At 38.9% G+C, this 22,923-nt stretch overlaps 1 protein-coding gene across 3 annotated transcripts; it reads right to left on the minus strand.

The window, feature by feature from the left end:
* Positions 1–4,904: 4,904 nt before the first annotated feature.
* UBXN2B (UBX domain protein 2B) lies at positions 4,905–20,180 on the minus strand. 3 transcript variants are annotated; one of them, XM_027892736.1, is made up of 9 exons: positions 20,031–20,180; positions 17,403–17,503; positions 15,242–15,313; positions 13,591–13,750; positions 12,036–12,113; positions 10,567–10,676; positions 9,991–10,128; positions 8,652–8,813; positions 4,905–6,555 (listed from the first exon to the last, which is right to left on the minus strand). In XM_027892736.1, exons 1-9 carry the CDS (start codon positions 20,178–20,180, stop codon positions 6,393–6,395), a joined length of 1,134 nt encoding a protein of 377 aa, XP_027748537.1. In that variant the 3' UTR covers positions 4,905–6,392. The 3 variants fall into 3 exon arrangements, with proteins under 3 accessions (XP_027748537.1, XP_027748538.1, XP_027748539.1); XM_027892737.1 differs by lacking the exon at positions 20,031–20,180 and adding an exon at positions 19,538–19,621; XM_027892738.1 differs by lacking the exon at positions 20,031–20,180 and adding an exon at positions 19,524–19,580.
* Between the last annotated feature and the right edge of the window lie 2,743 nt (positions 20,181–22,923).

A 22,923-nucleotide genomic window follows, 5' to 3' on the forward strand; every position in this document is an offset into this window, starting at 1 on the left:
TGGCCTTGACTATGAGTTAGCCATTTGGAAATCGCTAACTCCAGGTCATCTCTACCTTCTCTGCTTGCGCAGTCGATTGGGTAATAACGCCCATACAGACAGCTAAGGCAAATAGACCTTGCCAGGTTGGCGTGTTCTGATACTGCAATATCAGCCCCAGCATTTACCCAGACACTGGGAGCTGGAATTGAAGAAGCCAGTAACCTAATTTTTTATTGTTTTAAAGTTTTACTGCAGTAAGACCTAAAGATTGCAACTAGACCAGGCAGCCACTATTTGCAGGAACTGCAGACACACTGAGAGATATGAAACCAGCCACCAGAAAAACTGAGGATTTGAGCATCAAACCTAAATTTAATTATTCTCATGTGTGCCTACGGGCAAGCTAGTAGTCTCCAGGGAGTTGCTTAGGAAGACAGAACTCAGAGACTTTCTATACAAATGTAAAGTAATGTTTAGATGAGTAAGTAAGAAGTGAAGACCTCTGTGTGGAAGAGGTCAGTGCAGGTTAGAGAAGAAATATGGAGAATCAAAGTTCTTCCAAAATCCTTTCAAGGTCCTGGTTTTCTCACATTTATTTATTTGCTGACACCATGACCATATTCTTATCATATGTGCAATCTAAGATTGCTTTCTTAGTTTGGGCCATGAAACATTACTATGAACCCAAAAAACCCAGAGAGAACTCTATTCCAAAGGCTGGGCTCTGCAATAACAGGAATACAAGAAAAAAAAAAAAAAAGTACTAGCCAAGTAAACCTCATATATTATTGAGTTCTTTGGTAGAGGTGGGGTAATGTGTAAAAAATAAAACTCAAGTGGTTCATCCAAACTTTTCCCGTGTTGGGATTTAAGATAGAGGGGAAAAAGTAAACTTGAATCCTAAGCAGATCCTTTTACGGTCTACTTGTCTAATCTCCTAGCTGAAACATTCACTCCTTTCACAGAGACCAAATCATGGCTTACAATTTTTTTGTGTGGTGATTGAGGTTACTAAGCAGTTCCAACTGGATCTGAGGTCTGTGTCTGTTTCCAGGAAATAGAGTGTTCAGGAATACTCCTTAGAAAATGAAGCAAACTATTACACTATAAGAGCAGGAGCAAATAATTCAGTGAAGAACATTTTAACCATTTGCCTATATCCACTTATGCTCTGTCTTCTGCTTTCTGTGTTTCCTTCTAGACTACAAGATCTGGGGACTGCTACGGGAAGTAGCATTGCTTTGAAAAAAATATGCAGGAATATAATTTTAGAGGTAAAAGAACTGAGAGCATACATGTGAAAACAGTATCAAAACATATCAAAACTAAAGAACCAACATTAAAAAAGTGATAAAAAGTGGAAACTAGTATTCACATGTCATTCCCATGTACTGAGGTACTTATTTACAGACAAAAAGTGGTAGCACTGTTTTGCATTTGGAGCCAAAGTCTTCTTTACTGAAAATGTCACAATTTTTTTCTAACAAGAATCAGCTTGCTAAGTAAAGAGTACAAATGCAAGTAGAAATAAAATACCTTATCTATGCTCTTTTCTATTAATGGCATGCTTTCCAAAAAACTACCACTTACATTTTCACATTCAGGCTGAGTTTTCATTTGTGAAATCTAATTTAAAATGGATTAACTAAATCATCACAGAAGACTGTAGGGACATTTACGTTGTGAACATCTGATTAATGATGATTTAATATAACTTGATTAGGAACAGTTGCAAGACAAACAGAAATGAGTTCTGTTCACTGGAATGGAACATCTGTCCGGGGTTTGCACAATGCAGGCACAAATTCTGAGTCTTCCACTGGTCCAAAACACCATAGACAGCTATTTCCATGAAAAAGTTAATTAAAATTTAATTCAGAATTCAGAAAGTTTGTTTTGTCCTCAAAGTGCAATTATTTGGTAGTGTTAAGGTTAGAACTAATAAACACTATGTATTCTGGTTTGTTTGTTTTTTGTTATTTTTATATCATCACCTAGTAAGACACTAAGAATTCTATGAAATAAATACCAACTTCACGGCCCTGCATAAGTAATTCATTCTATTCAGACTTCAGCTAAAAATATCATATAGGAAAAATGACTCATGGTTGTTGCCATTCGGGAGTTCTTGCTCATTAGTATTTAAATAGTCTAAGATCTCACCAAAGTAATTTGGACTGATGTAGATTTATAAATGTAAAATAGTAGCTCTTCTAGAATAATTCCTTAATGGATTTTTTTTTTTAAATTCCACAGTTAAGAATGTTTCTCTTGGTTTATCTTAATGCAGTGTGGGATAACAGCACATCTACCTTCTCACACCCCTGAAAGAGCTAAAACAAGTAGCTTATAGATCACATATTTAACTCAAGAGCAGACAGCTCCCAGAAAACAAAAAAGAACTAAAATACCCTCCTCATTTCTCAGTTTTGGATTAAAAAGTAGTTTCTTTCCTTTAACATTCAGATGTGCTGCCAGAGAGCTTTTCAATTATGGAAATAACAAGACCAGTTCTAAAGGAGAAGAGTTGCAAGTAAGAAGTGAAGAAGATGAATTCTAGTTTGTAATCTGAGTTCTCTGATGTTCAGCAGATATTATTTGGAAGATCTGTAATAAAAATAATGAAGATGTACAGTGATGTACGTAACATCTCCAGCCCTTTAAATATGAAACATACATTTATTTTAATTCTAAGTATGACTATAGACAAAGGCAAAGTAAACTGATTTTCAAAAACTAGGACATCTTATTTTACTTTGTCTTAGCTGCAAACACAAATAAATTTGTGCAATTAAAACAAATCTTACAGAAAGCCAGAGTAATGAGAATTAAAAAAAAAAAAAAACCACAAAAAATCAAAAACCATAAAGTTGATTTTCAAAGTTGGTTCATTCCAGTAGTTCAATTATTGAAAAATGTGTTTGAACTTCACTTTAAAAATACCTGAGTTTCCAGCTTTGTACAAGCTGTGTTATGCAATTCATGTTATGCTTTTCTCTACCAAACAGTCCTCTAACATGTTTTCCCTCTGTGAAGTAACTGCCCACTTAAAATCACCTAATCTCCCTGTTTTATTCCTGGTAAGTTTGTGTTTTGAGCTCTTTTCAGATAAGACATTTAATTTATCATTCACATTACTTTTTTGGTCCTATGTCTAAAGCAGGACCAGCACCATAAAAAGTATCAAACTCATCAATAACAAACACAGGGATTAAAATCATTTTCCAGTCACAATGTCATGTCTGCAAAGCTCAAAAGGGGTGTAAACAGTTCTGCTGCATTGTTTTTCTGCTGTCATCCACCTCCATTCCAGGGCCAGTGTTTTCCAGGCTATTTAGTGTCTTTCACAGTTGGTTTCAGATTTGTAAATTCACACTTGATGCAAGTGATCTGATTGCTACAGTCTACTAAATGTTCACTATATTTGCAGCCTGTTTATCACTGTTGCTTATCACTGCACTAATATTTGGGTTTCCAAAATTTATTTTTAAACAATTGTTAAGCAGCTAAGTAGTACCAGTCCTACTTTTAATCTCTTCAGGAACCCATTCTAACTATATCCATCCAATAGAGACACCACAAGCTTACTGCTTTTGGCGTGTTATCAATTCAGTATTTATTTTCCCAGACTCTCTCTGCTCCCTGTCTCACCTGCACACAGAACAGCACACACCTCTGCTGAGGCCTGTCAGCTTTAATCAGCATGAGCAAGGGGAAGGTGCATCTCCTCTGTCTGTTCTTCCTGCACAGAACAGCACAATTTAAAGACCACGTGAGCAGTAACTCAGTGCACAGGGAGCTGGCAAACAGCACCCTGGAGTACCTGTGTGTGCTCTTCCTCCCTTCATTTAATATTGCACAGATTTTCACCAAAAAGCAAGAACAGCATGAGATAACTCCTAATAAATGCTAATTATACAAGTGTGCCCAGTAGTTTAATTAAAGCAAGATGTTCACAAATGTCTCAATGTGCTGCTGAAAAAAAAAAGAAAGAAACCAAAACTAACATTGCATTTACCCAGAATAAATGATTACTGAGATTTTTTAAAAAGAAAATATTCAGGTTTTGTTTGACTCTTGTGTGAGAAACGATTTCTAGGGAAGACAAGCAGAAGTGAAGCCTGAGCCTTTCATAAGCTGCCTACAAGAGGAAGCAATAGGATAATTATCTGTATTTCATGGAAGCTTAAGAGAAACTCCCAAGCTCAGCAACCTTACTGTGAGGGAAGGATCATCATCCTCTACCAAGTTCCTTCTCCCTTGTAGCCAGTCTTAACTGCATATCCACACAGGTCTGTACTCAAAGAACAGTGTTGTGCCAAAAATGCCAAGATGCAGGTTACAGGAGCGAGAACTTATGATAAGAAAAGGTATCACATTAAATTATGAGATGGAAGGTTCCGTAGGTTTTAAAGTACTGAGAAGCAGTGAAATATTTAAACACAACCTTTGATATGTTTTCTTAGTGCTTGACAAAATCATGTCAGCTACTGGGACCACCAGTTACTCTCAGCTGCTACTGAGCACTAAAATTTACCAACAGCTATTTGAAATAAAGAGATTTTGATAATATGCAGTTGTGGGTTTTGGCATAACAGGGAAAAAAAACCCTACAATTTAGTTAACCACTGTTCTTCATATATCAGTGTTTAATTACTAATGGTCTTCAGAAATAATAAGCAATGTAATTTTCCATACATTCTGAATTGAAATATGCCCAAACCACAGACTATCCAAGATCAATATCACAATAATGACTTTGACTTTGCATTTATATAGAGAATTGTTACTATATAAAATATTTGTGTAGTATGTGTCCATTCCTTTTAATTCTTAATTCCAAGTATTCTTAAATACTTGGCACACAACGCAATCACCACTTCATCACAACACAAACTTGGAATAAAACAAGAAGTCTTGCCTGTGGTCTTTAACATAAAACTTTAATTACTTAGCACATGAAATGACTTATGATTAAAATCATGCAGATATTCAGACTGCAAAACAAAATACTTCAAATACAATTGCATGTTTAAAATTTACTCAGTCAAATATCTACTTTGAGGTAAAAATGTAAGAATATACTGAGAAATTATAACCTTAGCATAAATAAACATATATTGATATTTTCAGAACAAAATAATCAGTGAAAACAGCAATTTTAACACATATATCAGTACAAGAGAAACAGCCCATTTACCTTCCGTTCAAGTGTGATCCACTTGTCTGATATAAATCCTCAAATACTATAAAACTGCATACTAATAAAACACAGCAGATTGTTGTCCCCCAACATAAGATTCCTACCTGTTTACTGCAGTATTGAGGCAAGTTATTTGAAAAAATATATAATTTCAAAGATTAAGAGGTTTAATTATACAGCTTCCAAACAGGCATACTGAAAGCTGTACAACTAAATCCTCATTGAATACTACAAAATGCTTTTGGCCAAAATTCCCAACATAAAGACCTGAAATTCAGGTCAAAAACACATGACCAATTAACATGTTCATGCTGTCACTCGCATGCACAAAAGCAGACAAGTTCTGTGTTTGTGCACCTTGGTGTATTTTTGTTTGGGGTTATTTAAGTAACTGTGCAAAGAATCATGTAGCTGCACAGGTTTCAACTGCATACACAGATGCAAAGTGACCACAGGCTTTCTCCAAATCACATAATTTCCCCAGATCACAGTGGTCTCTCACGTATCTCTAACTTCAAGAAGAATGAAATTTGTATTTATTTTCATCTCAAGTAGAACAACGAGAACACCAGTAAAAACAACCTGTTATAGTCTGCAACGGTTGAGGTTTGCGTCTCCTGGACTGATTCACTCATACGAGTAACAATGCAAGGAAAATGACAGAAAAACAGAATATAAATATTACACTGCACCATGAAACACTACAAATAGAATATACAAAAACTACATTAGGGCATTAATTATCTGTAAACCTATTAAAAAGAACACCTTAATACAATCTGAAAGGTAAACATAACCTACAGTCTAAGTTTTCAAATGGCTGTTTGTCAATGCAGCATAGAACATTTCCATAGTGCAAATCTTACCAACTGTATGAAATATACTGTCCCCTTCAGCAAAATGCTCCTTTACCCCCCCCCCCAAAATAATGATTCAAAGTCCTATCTTATTTCACATTTAGTACAAGATGTGGTTTGAAACATACTAACATATGGAAGCTTAATTTTAACACTGAAAAAAGGTCGAATAATGTTGAGAATTAAAATAAAAAAGTTAGATATGTTATAGCTGGAAGACATGAAATCCAAAAATCTGATCCCTGGAAATGAGGAAATAAAAAGACACTGATATTCCCTTTCTCTCATCTTTTGGAAACATATTGTATGACAATATAGCAGGTTCCCTATATTGTACAACAACCATAAGATTACTTTAATTGCTGAAGAATCACAGTGTTAAGTATATCTGCTTCTTGTAGTGTCAGGCTTTCATCTGTTAGCTCTTTATTTGGAAAGGTAGTCACAAGAACAAAATCAGTTGTTGCAAAGGCTGGACGGGACTGGATAATGAAATCTCGAATGTGCTTAATCCTGTGAAAAGGACATGGACATGAAATCTGTGCATGAATGTTGCCTGTTTTCTCAAATAACAGAAACAAAATTTGTAACATGGAATAAATTACAAACTGATATCTAACACAGGAAGTCAAGTAATTTCAACATCACTGTCAAAAATTTCATTGTTAATTACCAGAATCACAGAATATGCTGAGTTGGAAGGGACCCATAAGGGTCATCGAGTCCAACCCTTATCCCTGCACAGGACCACACCCAAGAGTCAGACCACGTTACTATATTCCGGAAAGGTGAAATTATTAATGGAGGGGGGAATCTTAAAATATATGGTAACAGTGAAGAGAAAGCAGGCAGGAATTATTAATGCACTTTCATAGCAAGAGGTTTCCCCTAACTTCCCTTGGCACTTCTGAACAAGTTAACAAAACAATCACATCAACAGTATGACAATACTAATTTAATTTTATAAGACATTGATTAAAAAAATAGTATTTTTGAGATAAAAATATGAAATGTCAGGTTTCTCCCCTAAGACATTAAGCTGAGAATAAATCTTTGAACATCTTTTGTAATTAATAAGTTGGCAAATTTATTGTAGCAAATAATCAGGGACTTCAGCTTTCTATCAGTCTTCGAGGCCTTTGAGATAAGCAGTGCACTTTAGTAGCTGTTTTTGATCGTGCATAAGTCAAGGGTAACTAAAAAGATTCGCAGCCAAAAGAAAGTTAATAATGATTAAAATACCCTGCCAACACACTCTTGGTTACAGATGTTACTGGCAAGTTTATCACTTTGACCCTTTCACGCAGACAGAAGAACACACAGCATGGTCACAGAGGCTCCCAATGAGCCCTCAGGCTTCTCTAAGTCACTTCTGCAGAGGTGCTGTGAGGAAAGGAGCCGGGCCTGTACTATCAGCTTACGTTAGCAGGTTTGCTCAAGTATCAAAAATTATTGCTGTATCTTCCTCCCAATTGGCACCTCAGCTAAAATTGCCCCATTGTTGTCTGTGTATATTGTCAGGTTGTCCTTATTCTGAGCAAGAAGAAAAAGAAGGAAACAGGTGAACTGCCCATGTAACAATATTAACATGGAACTCCAAGTCAGGATTCAAGTTTCACCTGTCCTCTAACACAATGGTGCAGATTTCAAATCAAGGCTGGCTCGAATTCTGTTTAAGCGTTGGTGGACTACTGCCCAAATCTCTGCCCTCTGCCCAAAGTTCTCTTACCCATGTAGTGGAAAGCAGAGCTTTGCAGAACCTTGCACTAAATCAACCTCTTAGGTAAATAAATGGGGTTGGCCAACACAATTTGTGGCACTGCCCCAACGTCAATAAAATTGGTGGCAAGCTCTAATCAGAGCAAGCAAGCTACTATCAGATCTAAAGACCCCACCAAGTTCCCACATTGCCAATTCTTAGGAGTTGACCATCCAAAACAAAACAAAAGTTGGGTCTCAGCGTTATGTCCAATCCACGTGCCAGAATTGCAAATGAGCATGTTGTGTCTATATATCCTTCTGCAAATGGGCTGCAGCCCACACTCAGAACCCTTGTCATGTTTAGCCACGCTCTTAAACATAACAAGGTAGGAAGCTGGAGCTCCTGATTATGGGCCACAGGATTTCTCTGCCCACGGTGTGGTCTATATTCCAAATGATACTATACTCCACACTTCGCAATAAAGTGTTTTCATTGTGTTTTCTGAGTCATCCACCTGCTCTTCCTAGAAAAGGCCTAGGAATGGGATGACTACATAGTAGGCCTGTCCAGATTTCAGTCATCTTGAGAACAGTTATGGCTTGTGCTGTGCCCTTAAAAAAATCACAGGACATAATTGGCTATAGAAGTTTCTGACTTTGCAGTTATAAAATATCCTGTGTTTTCAAATAAAGAATTTTGCTTTGATAGCCAATTTATCAGTATATCCATATTAATAATTATATCCATATTAATAATTACTATCCATAGTAATAAAAATGACAGATCTGTACACTTCAGTGGAGCTGTACTTCCCCCTTTTTGATGTCTTGCTGATACTCATTTAATGACAAAACACAAACTTATCAAAATAGTTACAGTTACCTGCATTGATGCAGAATCAATTTACCTGTGTGTTTGATTAAATCTTTGTATTAATCGGCTTCCATCTGCTAATCTAATTTGAATTTTAGTTGCTGGCATGGAATCATCAATCAGAACAGGCGCATTAAGAATGGATTTCTCCTCCTCCTCTGGGGAAGAAGGCGTGCTGACTATTTCAGGTGTAAGGCTGAAAGATTGAAAAAAAAAAACAACCAACCAGTTGTTACTAATTGAGTCAAACCAGAACTGAATGTTTCAGTTGTTTTTTTCATTGAATAACTACCACATATAACTAGTACAAATGAGCAGCGAAAATCCTCTCAGTTATCAGAACTAAGTATAAACACAGCTTTTCTACTAGACGCAAATAATGCTTTTGTAGTTTCTTGTCAATGATTGCAATATTTAATATTTTTCTTATAATTGTGATATCATTACATTTGCATGATTTTAAATAGGTAACCAAGTACAAATAGAACTATATTTGTTTATGCTTATAGAGCATGAAATGACAGATGCCTCTGATACCAAGATTCATATATCATATATCCTGGACTACATTAAAATATAATCATATACCATTATAGTGCACTAAACTGACACAAAATGCTTTAGGAATTGCTTTCAGGAGCATTACTTTATGACCCTAGGCAAGCCCCATCCTTTTGCAGCACAAATGATATTAACAAGACATTGATCACCACCACAGAGCATGTGGACTTCTTTACAACTAGTAAAGATAAAGATGATTGGAGATAACCATTTGGCTGCTCCTTTCATTGCTTACGTCCTTGAGACTTCATCAGCTACCCAAACAATCAAAAACACCATAAAACTGGTGTGCACATTTTCTTATATGTGAAACTTCCCCTCTTGCTCAGCTATTTTCTTCCGTAATCTGGGCAAATGCTCATGTGAGGAAGTTATCATATACAATTGCTCCCCATTTAACCTCTACCAGAGCTTACCCCCTTCTCAGTTTAACTGAGCATATTTCCTCATTTTTAAAAAGAATATAGACTAAACACAGCAAAGAATCATTTGTTGAATTAAAGTACTTGAAGAAGCACACCAGTAATACCTTTTTTGCACAACTAAATATATTAATAAATTCAATGACAACCAGAAACCTAGAATTATTTACAGTTCAACAGCTAATATCAAGTCAGATGGATAAGATGTTTCAAAGGCTATAATTGTTATGTGAAAAAGCTGATGATTGGCAGAGCTGAGGTTACATTACTGTTTATTCTGACCAACTTGAAGTTATGCACTTTTGGACAAAGTAGTCTGAAATGTTCAGTCACAGGAATGAAACTGGATATGAACACAGAGCACAGAATAGAAAATCTGGCGTTTTTCACCTTCCAAGTTTTTGTCCCTCGCCACTGAAAGCTTTGAAGCGCAGTCTGGGCTTCACATATTCTTGTTCTTGGTGATCTTCCATATCCAAATTAACCTGGCCACCATGAACAAGTCGCTGCAGTTCCATAGGAATTTCCCTTAATTAAAGATAAAAACTTTCCCAATTACATTCTGAACTGCAAACTGTAAAATATACACACACAGTATGAGTTAATATTAATAGTATGTTTACTTTGAAAGTCACACTCAATTGTTTTACAAATCGATTTCATCATAAGGGAAGAAAAAAAAAATCAGTGAGCTGACAGTCAAAACCTAAAATATACTGACAGTCAAAACACAGAACGAGCAAACAAAACATGTGAATCCAAAAGCTGCAGTAACAAGTACTATTCAGAGTTAAACCACCAGAGGAACCAAAGTATTCCAAATTTTTAAATGCCCCATGCATACATTTTATGGGTGCAGGCAGAGAAGAAGCCTAGAGGTTTTAATAGTAATAAACATGTGGAGAAAGCATTTTTCTTCACTTCACTTGAAAGTCACACATCAAAAAAGTTGCCATTTTAACTTACCCTCTTTTAACAGACTCAAGAAACTGAGCATTTATTGGGTCTGAATAGGATCTCAACTCGCCATCATCTAAACTGAAGCCATTCCTCCACAGTTTCAGCAAAATTTGAACCTATGAAGCAAAAAAAGTGGAATAAAAAGAGAAAGGAAGACAGACACATAAAGCAGTGCAATTTCATACAAATTAGTAATACAAGTTTTGATCTACATTTAACAGATTTTGTACCAGATCATAAACAAGAGTAAAAATGACAAAATAAGAACAGAGCACTGGACAGTAACTGTCATTGTCAGATTTTTCTGTAAAAAAGCAAATAACTACTATCTACTTTGACACCACTTTTACACCTGGGGAAAAAATCTCTTAATGTGCTATCCATGACATAAAGTATGATACAGTGACTGTGCATCTTGACAGCATTCCAATTACTTTTAAAAGCAGTAAACATTTTTGTTGATAAATTAAGAAATAAACCCATAAAATTACAAATTACAGCTGATACTGCCAAAACTACTTTCCTGAAATTTTAACATGCTGAGCTCCAATGAAATTGATACTACCTCCACTCAGTTCAAATGCTGAGAATCCAGCCTCCTTCCTTCCCTACTTTCTTTGCTACATATAAGGTCCAGCCAGAGCCTTTCAGCTTCAAAACCTGCACCTCTCCCTTGCAACTGCCTTGCAGTCCAGCATAACTAGCCTTCCCTAGACAGAAAAACTGGCTTTCCCTTGGAAAACTATCCCTGCTCCCAGTTACAGTAAGTCCACTGCAACAGGTTTCTGGCTGAGTACAGATGGCTATTAACTGAAGACTACGAGGATTACTTAGCAGAGTAGAAAGTAGCAGCTCCCAGTGATATGATAGCACCACCCATCCAGAACCATATCCTCACTCAACTCTTGGCCTTACCTATTTCTTGGGTTTTTTTCTAAATGAGCTTAACACTTTTTCCAGCCATTCACAAAAATGTCAAAGTGCAGAGAACTTTGTTTTTCCTCACCCTTTCCCTCACATCCTGCTTTTTAACTGATAGAAAAGAAAGGCCAGACAATGTCAAAAGGTCTCTAACATGCTGCTTCACCTTTCCTAGAATACACCAATGTCCTCCAGTTTGAGATTGGCTACTTTGCAAGCTACAAGAAGAATCAATTCTCAGAAGGATTAAAATGTCAGCACAGCAAAGAGAATGCAGAACAACACCTGGTGGAAAGTAACTGAAAGGAAGGTGTGCTAAGAATTTCAAAGTAATTCACATCTGACAATTCCTTAATGGAGGCTTTAGGGATATGCAATGAACATCTGTTCTCTTTGGACAATTTAACAATTTCTACTTAACACACACCTAATATTTAGGTATTATTTTCTGTTCATAGACATAGTTACAGTAATACTGGCATTTCAAGCTGTAAACAGGATTAAACAGGCATGTGTTGGAGGTTCTGTTTTCTGGTACTCAGAATTTTACTTACATCCTGATTTTCTCCATATATATATTCAGAGTGCTTTTGTGATGAGTCACCCAATCTATATCCACCACCAGAAAATGACTGGAAAAAATACATAGAAAAGCTTATTGAAATAATTATCTGAAACAGTTTATTAAAATTCTTATCTAGGTGCAAAAAAAAAAAAAAAAGGGATTCACAAACTTGTTCCTGTGATAAAAATCAAATACTCTGTTATAACATTTATTTTATAAGTGGGAAATTATACCTAGCAAGCATAATCAGGCTAAGCAAGTTTTGTGTGATGCATTTCAGTTACTATTCTGTACACTTTTTCAAACATAAGAATCAAAGAATAGTTTGGGTGGAAGAGACCTTTAAAGGTCATCTAGACCAACTGCTCCTTTGCAACAAGCAGGAACATCTTCAACCAGAACACACTGCTCAGAGCCCCATCCAATCTGATCTTGAATGTTTCCAGGGATGGGGCATCCAAGACCTCTCTGGGCAACCTGATCCAGTGTTTTACTACACTTGTAAAAAATTTCTTCCTTATATCTAGACTGAATCTACCCTCTGAGTTTAAAACCATTACCCCTTGCCCTATCAACACAGGCTCTACTAAAAAGTCTGTCCTCATCTTTCTTATAGGACCCCTGTCCTCATAGGAGAGATGCTCTATCTTTTTGATTATTTTTGTGGCCTTCCTTGGGAGTCACTCCAACAGGTCCATGTCCTTCCTGTGCTGAGGACACCAGAGCTGGATGCAGTACACTCAGGTCTCACACCTGAGTGAAGTACAGCAGTGGAATCACCTCACTCACCCTGCTGGCCACGCTTCTTGTGATGCAGCCCAGGATACGTTTGGCTTTCTAGGCTGTGAGTCTACATTGCTGAGTTGTGTCTAGCTTTTCATCCTCCAGTATCCCAGGTCCATCCCCACAGAGCTGCTCTCAGTCTGTTCATGTCTCAACCTATATTGATACCGAGGGCTGCCCTGACAGAGGTGCAGCACTTTGTACCTGGTCTTGTTGACCTCACGAGGTTCCCATGGGTCCACTTCTCCACCTTGTCCAGGTTCCCCTGGATGGCATCCCATCCCTTAGGCATGTCAACCACAGCACTCAGTCTGGTGCCACCTGCAAACTTGCTGAGGGTGCACTTGATCCTACTGTCTGTGTTACTGATGAAGGTATTGAACAGCACTGGTCCCAATATGGATACCGTCTCCATCTGAACACTGAACTGCTGATCACTACCCTCTAGGAGCAATTCTACAGGTAAGAGATTTTGATTTGGGATACAAATTTAGTCTGGTTTCTTTTGTAAGCAATTATAATTAAAAACAAAGCAAATAATTCCAGTTCATGATGATGTCTAATGATTTCCTCTGAAATTGTTTAGGTCTTCCTCTGTTTATTTTCTAGATCAAGCTATTGGAGCACAGACAATACAAAATTGTGCTGAGCAAATCCTCTGCTATTTGAAAACAACAAAAAGGTGGACTTGCTCTGATGTGGTTTGATGAGTTTCAGAGACACTAATGCAAAGAGACATCAAAGCATCTTTTAACTTTTACCTTAGCTTTACCGAAATCACCAGATGCTCTTGAGGCTTCATCTAACGGGACAGCTCCGTGCTCTTTTGCTTCCTTGAAGAGTTCAGCAACAATTTTACTCGGATTACTGGAAGCCCCAGAAATCTGTAATCCTCTGTATTCTGAGTCACCTGAATAAAATCTTTAGAGTAGTAATGTACATAAGCAACAATGCTTTAAAGGACGAGCATAATTTTTAATCTTTCCATCAAAAGAAAAAAAATAACAAGGAGATAAATTTGGTACAAAACCTTTTCATTCTGATCACAGAAATTTTTCATTTGGTTCTGACCTTCCCAGTAATCCAAGCAGCACTACACCACGGCATTTCACTAATAACCAACCAGATCCCAGAGGTTAGAGAGCAGGTCCATATGTTATAAGTGAACACAGTCCTGATGCAGCTGTGCATCTCATATGGATGTCACCTGCTCCCAGAAAGACACATCTCCTCAGGGAGACTCCTGTGCATGGGTCACAACTAGCCTCACCTTGGCAGAACATATGTGTAACTTTTTCTGGAAAACCGGAACAGTGCCAAAATTTGATTTTTTAATTCACAGATCTAGCATATTCCCACTCCATATTTCCACACTAGAAATGGAAATTTTTAAATAAATTTAATTAACCTTTCAAGGCATTTTAAAACTTGCAGAAATTGCTGTGAAAGCTAATTTGTGGAGTTTTTTTCTTCACCATAGTCCCATTACCAGCTCATGAAGATGAAATGTTAAGCTACAAATAATTCAAAATAGTTCAATAATTCAAAACTGTATCTGTTTGATTATGAAGATCAAGATATTCCTTGAGAAGGGCATTATAATCTCCAAATAACAACAGAACAGATGCTGTAAAAGAATCTGTATATAAATACATAATCTGGCAAACCTGAGTGTTTTGTCTTTGATTACAGGAAACATTAATAAGTGCTTCCTACTTTTCTCAACTTTTACATTTAACCACTTGGGACAAGGTAAATTAACTAATCCATGAGAAACTGTCTCTCAGGCTACTGACTTCAAAATGTGTTCATTCCACCATATTTTAGAGTTACCAAAAACCAGTATTAGGTATGGAGGTACTACACAACCATACTCTTTTATGATGTCACATAACTGTGATTCCCTTAGTAACATCTCCCCTTTGTACATAAATCCTTATTTATTATCCCAACTGCCATTTATATGGAAAATCTTTAATTATTAGATTTAAAAGAATGATAGTGGTAAGGAGACGAAACAAGAACTCTCATAATTTTCATTCATTCAAGAAAGGAAGTACTCAAATATTTGAACAATGGATACAAAGAAGAACTCAGGATATTTGAGAGAAGGCAAAAAAGTTTTTTGAGTACAAGTGTAAGTTACAATCTTTACACCACACAGTCATATGTTAAGGCATCTACAGGTCCTAATCACCACAGTCAGATTCTGCTAACAGTTTTACTACAGCAGTGTACTGCTAACACTTACTCTAACAAGTCACACGGCATCCCTGCAGTTACTAGCCCTTTGCAGGACAGACCTGCTCACACACATTTTGAAAAAACAGGAGGGACCAAAGTGTGAATGTGACAAAAACCCCAATTCCTTTCACAACTGTTAAATTATTTTTTTTTTTGCTTTAAAAATACCTTTGGTTTTCTTTGTCATCGCTCATGCTTCTCTCTGGTTTTCTCAACCTTCTAAGAGAATCCAGTTTAAGACTGCCAAGAGAATAAAAGAAAACGTTTGAAGATGACCAGTACATACACTTTACTAAGTAATTCACATCTAACTTCTGAAACCACTTCTTTTTCAAAAACTAAGGATATCGAGTTGTTGTGTTTTTTCTGGCCTCGTTTTTCTTTTTTTTCCTGTGCGAAGGTCCATAGCCATGAATGCTTCTCAGTGAATAAGCAGGAAAGGGCACACGTATGGCAGAGTCATGCAGCATTAACAGATGGCAGGATGGTCATTGCAGATCTATTCTAGCATAGGTTATGCAGAATTCTGCTTTATGCCACTGCTGGTCCCACAGATAACACACGATACATGGAAGGTCAACAGCTGTTTCAGAATCCAGGGTTGTTAGCTTGCACAATGCCAGGAAAAGCTATGCAGATATACACCCTTATCCTGTAGGACTTGATAAAACTCATTAATATAAGATGTATATGAGGTAGCCAACTACCATGGGATAAGAACATACATACAGCCTGCTATATGAGTAATGGTAGATCACTAGTTCAGATTTATGCAATTTGTGTGATTACTATACCTTTGAAATCAAAGTGTAGCGGAGCCAGCCACTTCTTTTTTAAGTATCAGTGTTGATGAAACAATGTAACTCTACATCTCAGGGAAGAATCTGCTTCTCATTACTTTCTCAGAAAAAAAATGTATTATTATGGACTTAGATCATGTGCACTAGAAACACTTTTAACTTCAGTTTTAATAATTTAATTTTATTTTCATCCTTTGTCGCATTGTAGGTTTTGTGGGGTTTGTGTTTGTGTGCCCACAGTTGCAAGTTTCTCTAAGGAGCTCACACAACATGACAGAAGGGCTCAGAGTCATCTTCTATACCTGCAAGTGTGGAAGGCAAGCTGAGGAGGTGACTTCAAGAGCAGCACTACGTTTCCTTACAATTAATGCACTGCTCATCTGAGAGCAAACTGAAGTCTACTAAAAGAAAAATCTTGTTTTGGATACCATGCAAATAGCTGCCATCTCTTCTTTCTCAGACAGATTCCAGTGTGATTGCCAACTATCACACTGAAGTATTTGAGAAATGGTATTTCCTCTGGTTGGGAGAGGGAAGTTGTAACTTCACAATATGTATTGGCAAATGAAGCTGTTTGCTTGTTTGTTTGTAAACTTTGTTCTATGGAGCTGATTAGTCAACTTCATAGGTTTCAACAAAACAAACAAAAAAAAAGTCACCAAAACAGATCTTATTTTCCAAGTGTCACACACTGTGCTAAAATTTCTCTTCCTGAAGAGATCTGAATTTACAAATGTACTGGAAGCATGACGCTGGTGACTAAGATCTTTTCTTTTACTTAACCTCCTTCAACACAGAGATCCACACTGGCAGCAGCAATTAAAAGACAAGCCAAATACAAGACTTGTTATGGCATCACTGACACTAACGATGTACAAACTTTTCTTCTTCACATGATTTAAAAAAAACTAATTAAAAGCTGGCAAGATTTCTTCATAAAACATTCAAGACTACATGGAATCTTCACATGCTATGTGAACTGCAAACACTGCAGGCTAGCAAAACCTGGATTTGTACATAGATATGTTTTTCCTTCCACCTGCCCAACCCAGATAAATTAATTAGAAAGTCTTTCTTATTTCTGTCACCCCATAGCTGCCTACTAATGAACAGACTAATAATTTTACAAATTACTATTTGTCTCATCAGGTATTGACATAAATACAACACTGAAAGCAGCTCACTTGCAAGTTTCACACAAACAAGTTATTTGCTAAACTCTGACGAAACCAGTAACTGCAGTATTTTTCTGACAGCAAATTTCCAAATTATGTCTGTATAAACAAAGTGTAACACTGCATTTCACTTACAGCATCTTAGTCTTATCTGAAGTGGGTTTAAAGTGTTTTGGAATTCCTGAAATACCATACAGACAAAGGCTCTTAAATAAATACAATTTTAAAGCATTCTGAGAAGACAGACAACACATTACTGCAGGAATTCACAATTCTAGATTATGACCATGATGAAGTTTTGTGAGCTAATACAGCACCTATCCACACTTTTCTCAAGTACAAAGCATGTCTTACCTCTGTGATACTTTTGTATTACTGATCTTTGTAGCTGTTGGTTTGTCAGAACACAATGCCTGCCTTTTAGCTTCATCTTCATATAACTCTGCCAAGGCCAGCTGTAGGAAACAGAACTCTTTTTTAGAAGTCTGCAACTCTAGAACTACATGTGGAACTGAAACAAGGCAAAAATCAATGTGAAATGTGCATCTCTCCAGAAAATTAGAAACATCAATGTGAGAAACTCCAACTAAAATTCAGCTTCCTTTCTGCTTTATGAAAAAAAACCCCACACAATGCTTAAATGCCATTCTGACTTGCAACTTGTACTCTGGTCTCATATTGTTCACACAGCTTCACTAGCTACATTAGGCCTGTACTAGATTCAGAATCACAGAGTATATACACAGGTAGATGTTAAGCATCAGCTCATCAGTGTTAACAAACTAAAATAGCTACGTAATCCTCTGATAAGACTGGGCAGCAAATAATAAATATTACAAACATTTTACATAGAAATTGAAAAAAAAGACCTCAAATAAGCTTGTACGGGAATGAAGAACAAATTCAGCCTTGCTGGCTTGAATTCAAGACATCATTGCAAATACTTAACAAAACTCAGCTTTTTCATAAAGATGCACTAAAAGCTGCCATATCACTGGCAAGTTCATTTTTAGGAACTTGTGCAAGGGACACCTAAAATGCCATTTTTAGCAATCTTACTTTTGTCCTGGATACTTTGCTTGTCGAATCATCTTCAGTTTTGCATCCAAACCATTTTGTTCACACTATGCAATTGATGTCATACACACCAGAAAAGGTACTAGGCTACAATTTCATCGCAGTTCTATGTTGAAGGAATACACATTAAAGTAAAATGGAACATCATCTGTCCTTCAAAACACACTGCTATGAACACAAAATATTAACCCCACATTATTGTGAGGCATTTTCTGCAGGGAAAAATATGAACTGAGGAATTATACCCATTAAGAAAATTAAACTGAGTAAAAAGACAGCTTAAGAAAACCACTGAAGACCCCCACTCTACTTAAGGAAACAAGCAAATACCTTTTAGACATGTAAAGCTGATTGGGTAGGTCACAGACAACATGTACAAAAGCAGACACTAAACTGAATAGGCAAAGATCTACCCTGTACCATCCCTAATCCAAAAACTGAGGGATGCTGAGGGAGTATAAAAGGACATGGTCAGGCTTCTGTGCATTCCTCACATTGCATCTCTTACAGTGCCATGACAAATTAAGTACACAGAGGGATGGATGGATGGATGGGTAGATGGAAGAAGGGATGGAGGGAGGGATGGAGGGATGGATGGTCAGCTACCCTGATCCAGGGGGGTACTTCCTTGGGTTTTAGCACTTTATCCATAAGAATCAACCCAAAATGCCTGTCTGCTGCAGTTGACTAATACCTTATGAACCAAAAGTATCCACATAGACTTTATTACTGTTATATATTGTAACAGGAATAAAGCAATACTAGAGATTATTGCAACAATAACACTGGAGAAGAGAAGGCTCCAGTAAGACCTCAGTGTGGCCTTTAAGTACTTAAAGGGCGCTTATAAAAAAGGCAGAGAGTGACTTTTTACACAGGTAGATAGTGATAGGACAAGGCAGAATACTTTTAAACTAAAAGAAGAGAAATTTAAATTAGATGTTAGGAAAAGATTCTTTATTCAGAGGGAAGTGAGGCACCAGAATGTGTTTCCCAGAGAATTTGTGGATGCCCCATTCCTGGCAGTGTTCAAGGCCAGGTTGGATAGGGCTCTGAGCAGCCTGGTCTAGTGGAAGGTGTCCCTGCACATGGCAGAGGTGCTGGACCTAGATCTTTAGGCCCCTTCCAAGCCAAATCGTTCTATGATTGTATCAAAATTAATCTCAGCAAGATGAAGATTCCAAATAGTAACCAAGGTAAAAAAACAAAACAAAACAAAAAATCAAAAACAATACCCATTTTTCTCTGTTATTTATGTACAATAAAATAAAACAGGGACAGTTACACCTGTTTTCCAATCGATTTGTTGCTCAAATATCTCGAACCTTCATGCAGTGTCAAAGACACGCACAAAAAAGGAATACTGCTAAAAGGGTTTGTAATTAAGCCTTTAAATACCAGTGCTGAACTACATTTGTGATCACACTCCAATTTTCCCATGTACACCTGGGAAAGGTCTTGTCCTTAGTCTCACACCCCATCTGCAGAGACTGACATTGTCACGCGGGACAAGACATTCCTACCAAATAATCAGGAAACACAATGGCGCAGAAATAACTTCAAGTACGGTTAGAACCCAGATACTCAAGTGTCGGGAGAACCTCTCCAGCTCCTTGGAGAGTTCCCGCCCAGTACCACCCACCGTTTCCCAAGGGGCCTAGTGCTTTTTCAGCGGCATCCTTCCCATCCCAACCTCAGAGGGGGCGTGGGCGGCGGAAGGACCGAAAGAGCCCACGCCAGGGCAGCCCCGGCTGAGAACCCACGCACCGCCCGCTCCCCTGAGGGCAGCCCGACGGAGGGCCTGAGGCGCCCCCAGGGAAGGCCTGGGGCGCCCCCGAGAGGCCGCGGCGCTCCGCCCCGCCCGGCCCCGCCCCGGCAGCGGGACGCCCACCGCCGTCCTCTCACCTGCAGATCCCGGGCGCTGGGCGGGCGGCCGCTGCTGCGGGGCGGCCGATCCCTGCGGCCGCCGGCGGCCCCGGCCGCGTCCCTGTCCCTGTCCCTGTCCCTGTCCCCGTCCCCGTCGCGGTGCGCGGGCGCTGCCCCGCCGTCCGCCATCTTCGCGGGGCGGCGGCGAGGGCCGGGCGGGGTGGGGCGAGCGCGCGGCGTGGCCGCCATGGCAACGGGCGGGGCCGCGCCGAGCCCGCCCTGGGCCCAGGGCCCAGAGCCGGCTGCCCGGGCGGTGGAACTGCCACCAGTTCGTGCCTCTCAGCAGGCGAAAACATCAGCGTGCATTGTTTGCGAATGGCATGGCTTTTCTGTCAATTAGTACTCAAACCCCTCTTCGCTAGTTAGTCCGCAGGCGCAGTTCTTCCCTCCACTTAAATCTGGGATCTGTTTTGGGTAGGTGGTCTATGAGCCGGTGGCCGCGGCCTCTCACTGCTGGAATCTGCACTTTCTCAGAATCACAGAATCCCCGGCTGCAAAAAAAAAAAAAGATCTCTGAGATCATCGAGTCCAACGCATGACAACACCACCATGTCAAATAGACCGTGGCACTGAGTGCCACGTCCAGAGTTTCCTTGAACAGCTTTAGGGACAGTGACTCCACCACCTCCCTCGGCAGCCCATTCCAATATGTAGTCACCCCTTCTGTAAAGGAATTTTTCCTAGTGTCCAATTTAAACCTCCCCCGGTAACAGCTTAACACTGTATCCTGTTGTCCTATGGCTAATGCCTGGGAGAAGAGGCCCAACCCCCACCTGGCTACAATCTCTTCTCAGGTAGCTGTAGAGTGATAAGGGCCCCTCTGAGCTTCCCCTTCTTCAGGCTAAACAACACCAGCTTCCTCATCTGTTCTTATAAGATTTGTGGTCCAGACCCTTCACCAGATTCACTTTCTTGTGGATACACTTGGACTCTTCTCTTTCCCCTAGTTATTGCTCAGTTCTGCTGGCTCTTATCCAGACAGCCCATTCATCTTGGGATTGTCTTCTATTTTTCTTCAAACAAAAGATTAGCCAAGTGTATGGCATCCACAATGCAATCGCTTAGTCATAACTGTCCAGCTGCAGCTACTGAATGACAACTAAAAAACAATTTCAAAGTTTGACACAAACACCAGTGCAAATCTTGAGGGGCTCAAATCTTGAGGGGCTTGGTATAAATGGGGACAGCAGATGCTGCGGCCACCAAGGGAGCTGGGACATTGGTGCATGTTGGTGTCTCTGTCTGTCCCTCTATCTGTGTGCCTTCAGACTCCTTTCCCCAGGAGGCAAACAGTGTGTGCATCCCCTCAGGCATCAGGGGCCCAGCTGTATCTGTGCCAGCAGGCACAAATGGGAGAGTGAGTTTGCCTGTGGCCTTCTCTCAGCAGTGGGAGATGCAGGAAGGCCTGCGGCCGCTGACAAAATACTGGCAGACCTCACTGCATGGTGTCAGTCCAACAGGCAGAGTGTGCATGTGGCACACAGGGAATTTCTCAGTCTGTTTTTGAACGCAAGGCTGTCTCCAGAACTCTGAAGTGCCATCAATGATGGCTAAAAACCAAACTGGGCTGTTCACTTAAAATGCTTAAGCTAACTTGGAGGAGAAAGGCGCATTGGTGCTCAAAGTGTTGACTCTTGGATGCCAGAATACTGAAGTTGTTTTAGAAGTGTGAGATTTTGTTTTGTTTCTGACTCTTACATATTAAGGATTAAAACCTTTTTCTAAATGTGGAAGTTGAATTTCTCACTTTGTTATTATGGGCTGATATACTCTGAAACTTTGAGAAAAATGCTAGCTGCCTTGTCATAATTCTGTAGTCAGGTATCAAACCTGACAATGTTGCATGCCAGAAATTAAAACTAGAAACTTAAAAGTAAAAACTGAAAGATCTACCTGTAATGTGGTGGTTTGACCCTGGCCAGCAACTAAGTGCCCATCCAGTTGCTCACTCACTTCCCACCAGTGGGATGGGGAACAGAATGAGAAGAGCAAAAGCCAAAAACTCATGGGTTGAGATAATGACAATTCAATAGGTAAGCAAAACTTCTCATGCAAACAAAGCAACACAAGTAATTAATTCACCAATCCCCATCAGCAGGCAGGTGTACAAATGCCATCACTCCAAATGTCCTCTCTTTCCTTCTTTGTTTCCCAGCTCTATATGCCAAGCATGACACCATATGGTCTAGGATGTCCCTGTGGTTCAGTTGGGGTCAGCTGCCCTGCCTATGTCCCCTCCAAACTCCTTGTGTACCTCTAGCCTGCTCGCTGGTGGGGTGGGATGAGAAGAAGAAAAGGCCTTGATGCTGTGTAAGCCCCACTCAACAATAGCCAAAGCACCTCTGTGTTATCTACGCTGGTTTTAAGTCACAAATCTGTCGCGGGTGGGAGTGGAAGGTTTAGACAAAATTTGTTTAAAAGTCCTGCTGTTGAGTCAGGAGAGGCAGAAAGGTCTCCCTTGCTTTCTAAACCCCTACTCTTAGCTCAGAGGCTAAGAATCCAATATTAGCCTTGGATTATGTCAACAGCTTAAATTTAAGGAATTATTAGAGGTGTGACTGAACAACATTTTTCCTGCAGGTTTTTAATGATTGGCAAAATGAGAATATTTATATAAAATGAATAGTTTATTTTATACAAGTGATCAGACAAAAGATCTTAATCAGAACTATTTAGTACACAGTATAAATGCTAAAAATCTAATAGTAGAGTATAATATAGCATAAAGAAGAACTGTAAAAAAGCAATTATTGAAGCAGTTATATTAAAGCTAGAAAAAAAGAAATAATTATTAAGTAGAGATTTGATGTTACTCAGCCATACCAGTGCTTGTGGGGAGATCTCTTTCTCTCAGCCTCTAGGAGTATCCTTG

Source organism: Empidonax traillii, unplaced genomic scaffold (genome assembly GCF_003031625.1).
Source record: "Empidonax traillii isolate 1590-97213 ecotype Southwest subspecies unplaced genomic scaffold, ASM303162v1 scaffold365:size559728, whole genome shotgun sequence".
Lineage (NCBI taxonomy): Eukaryota > Metazoa > Chordata > Aves > Passeriformes > Tyrannidae > Empidonax > Empidonax traillii.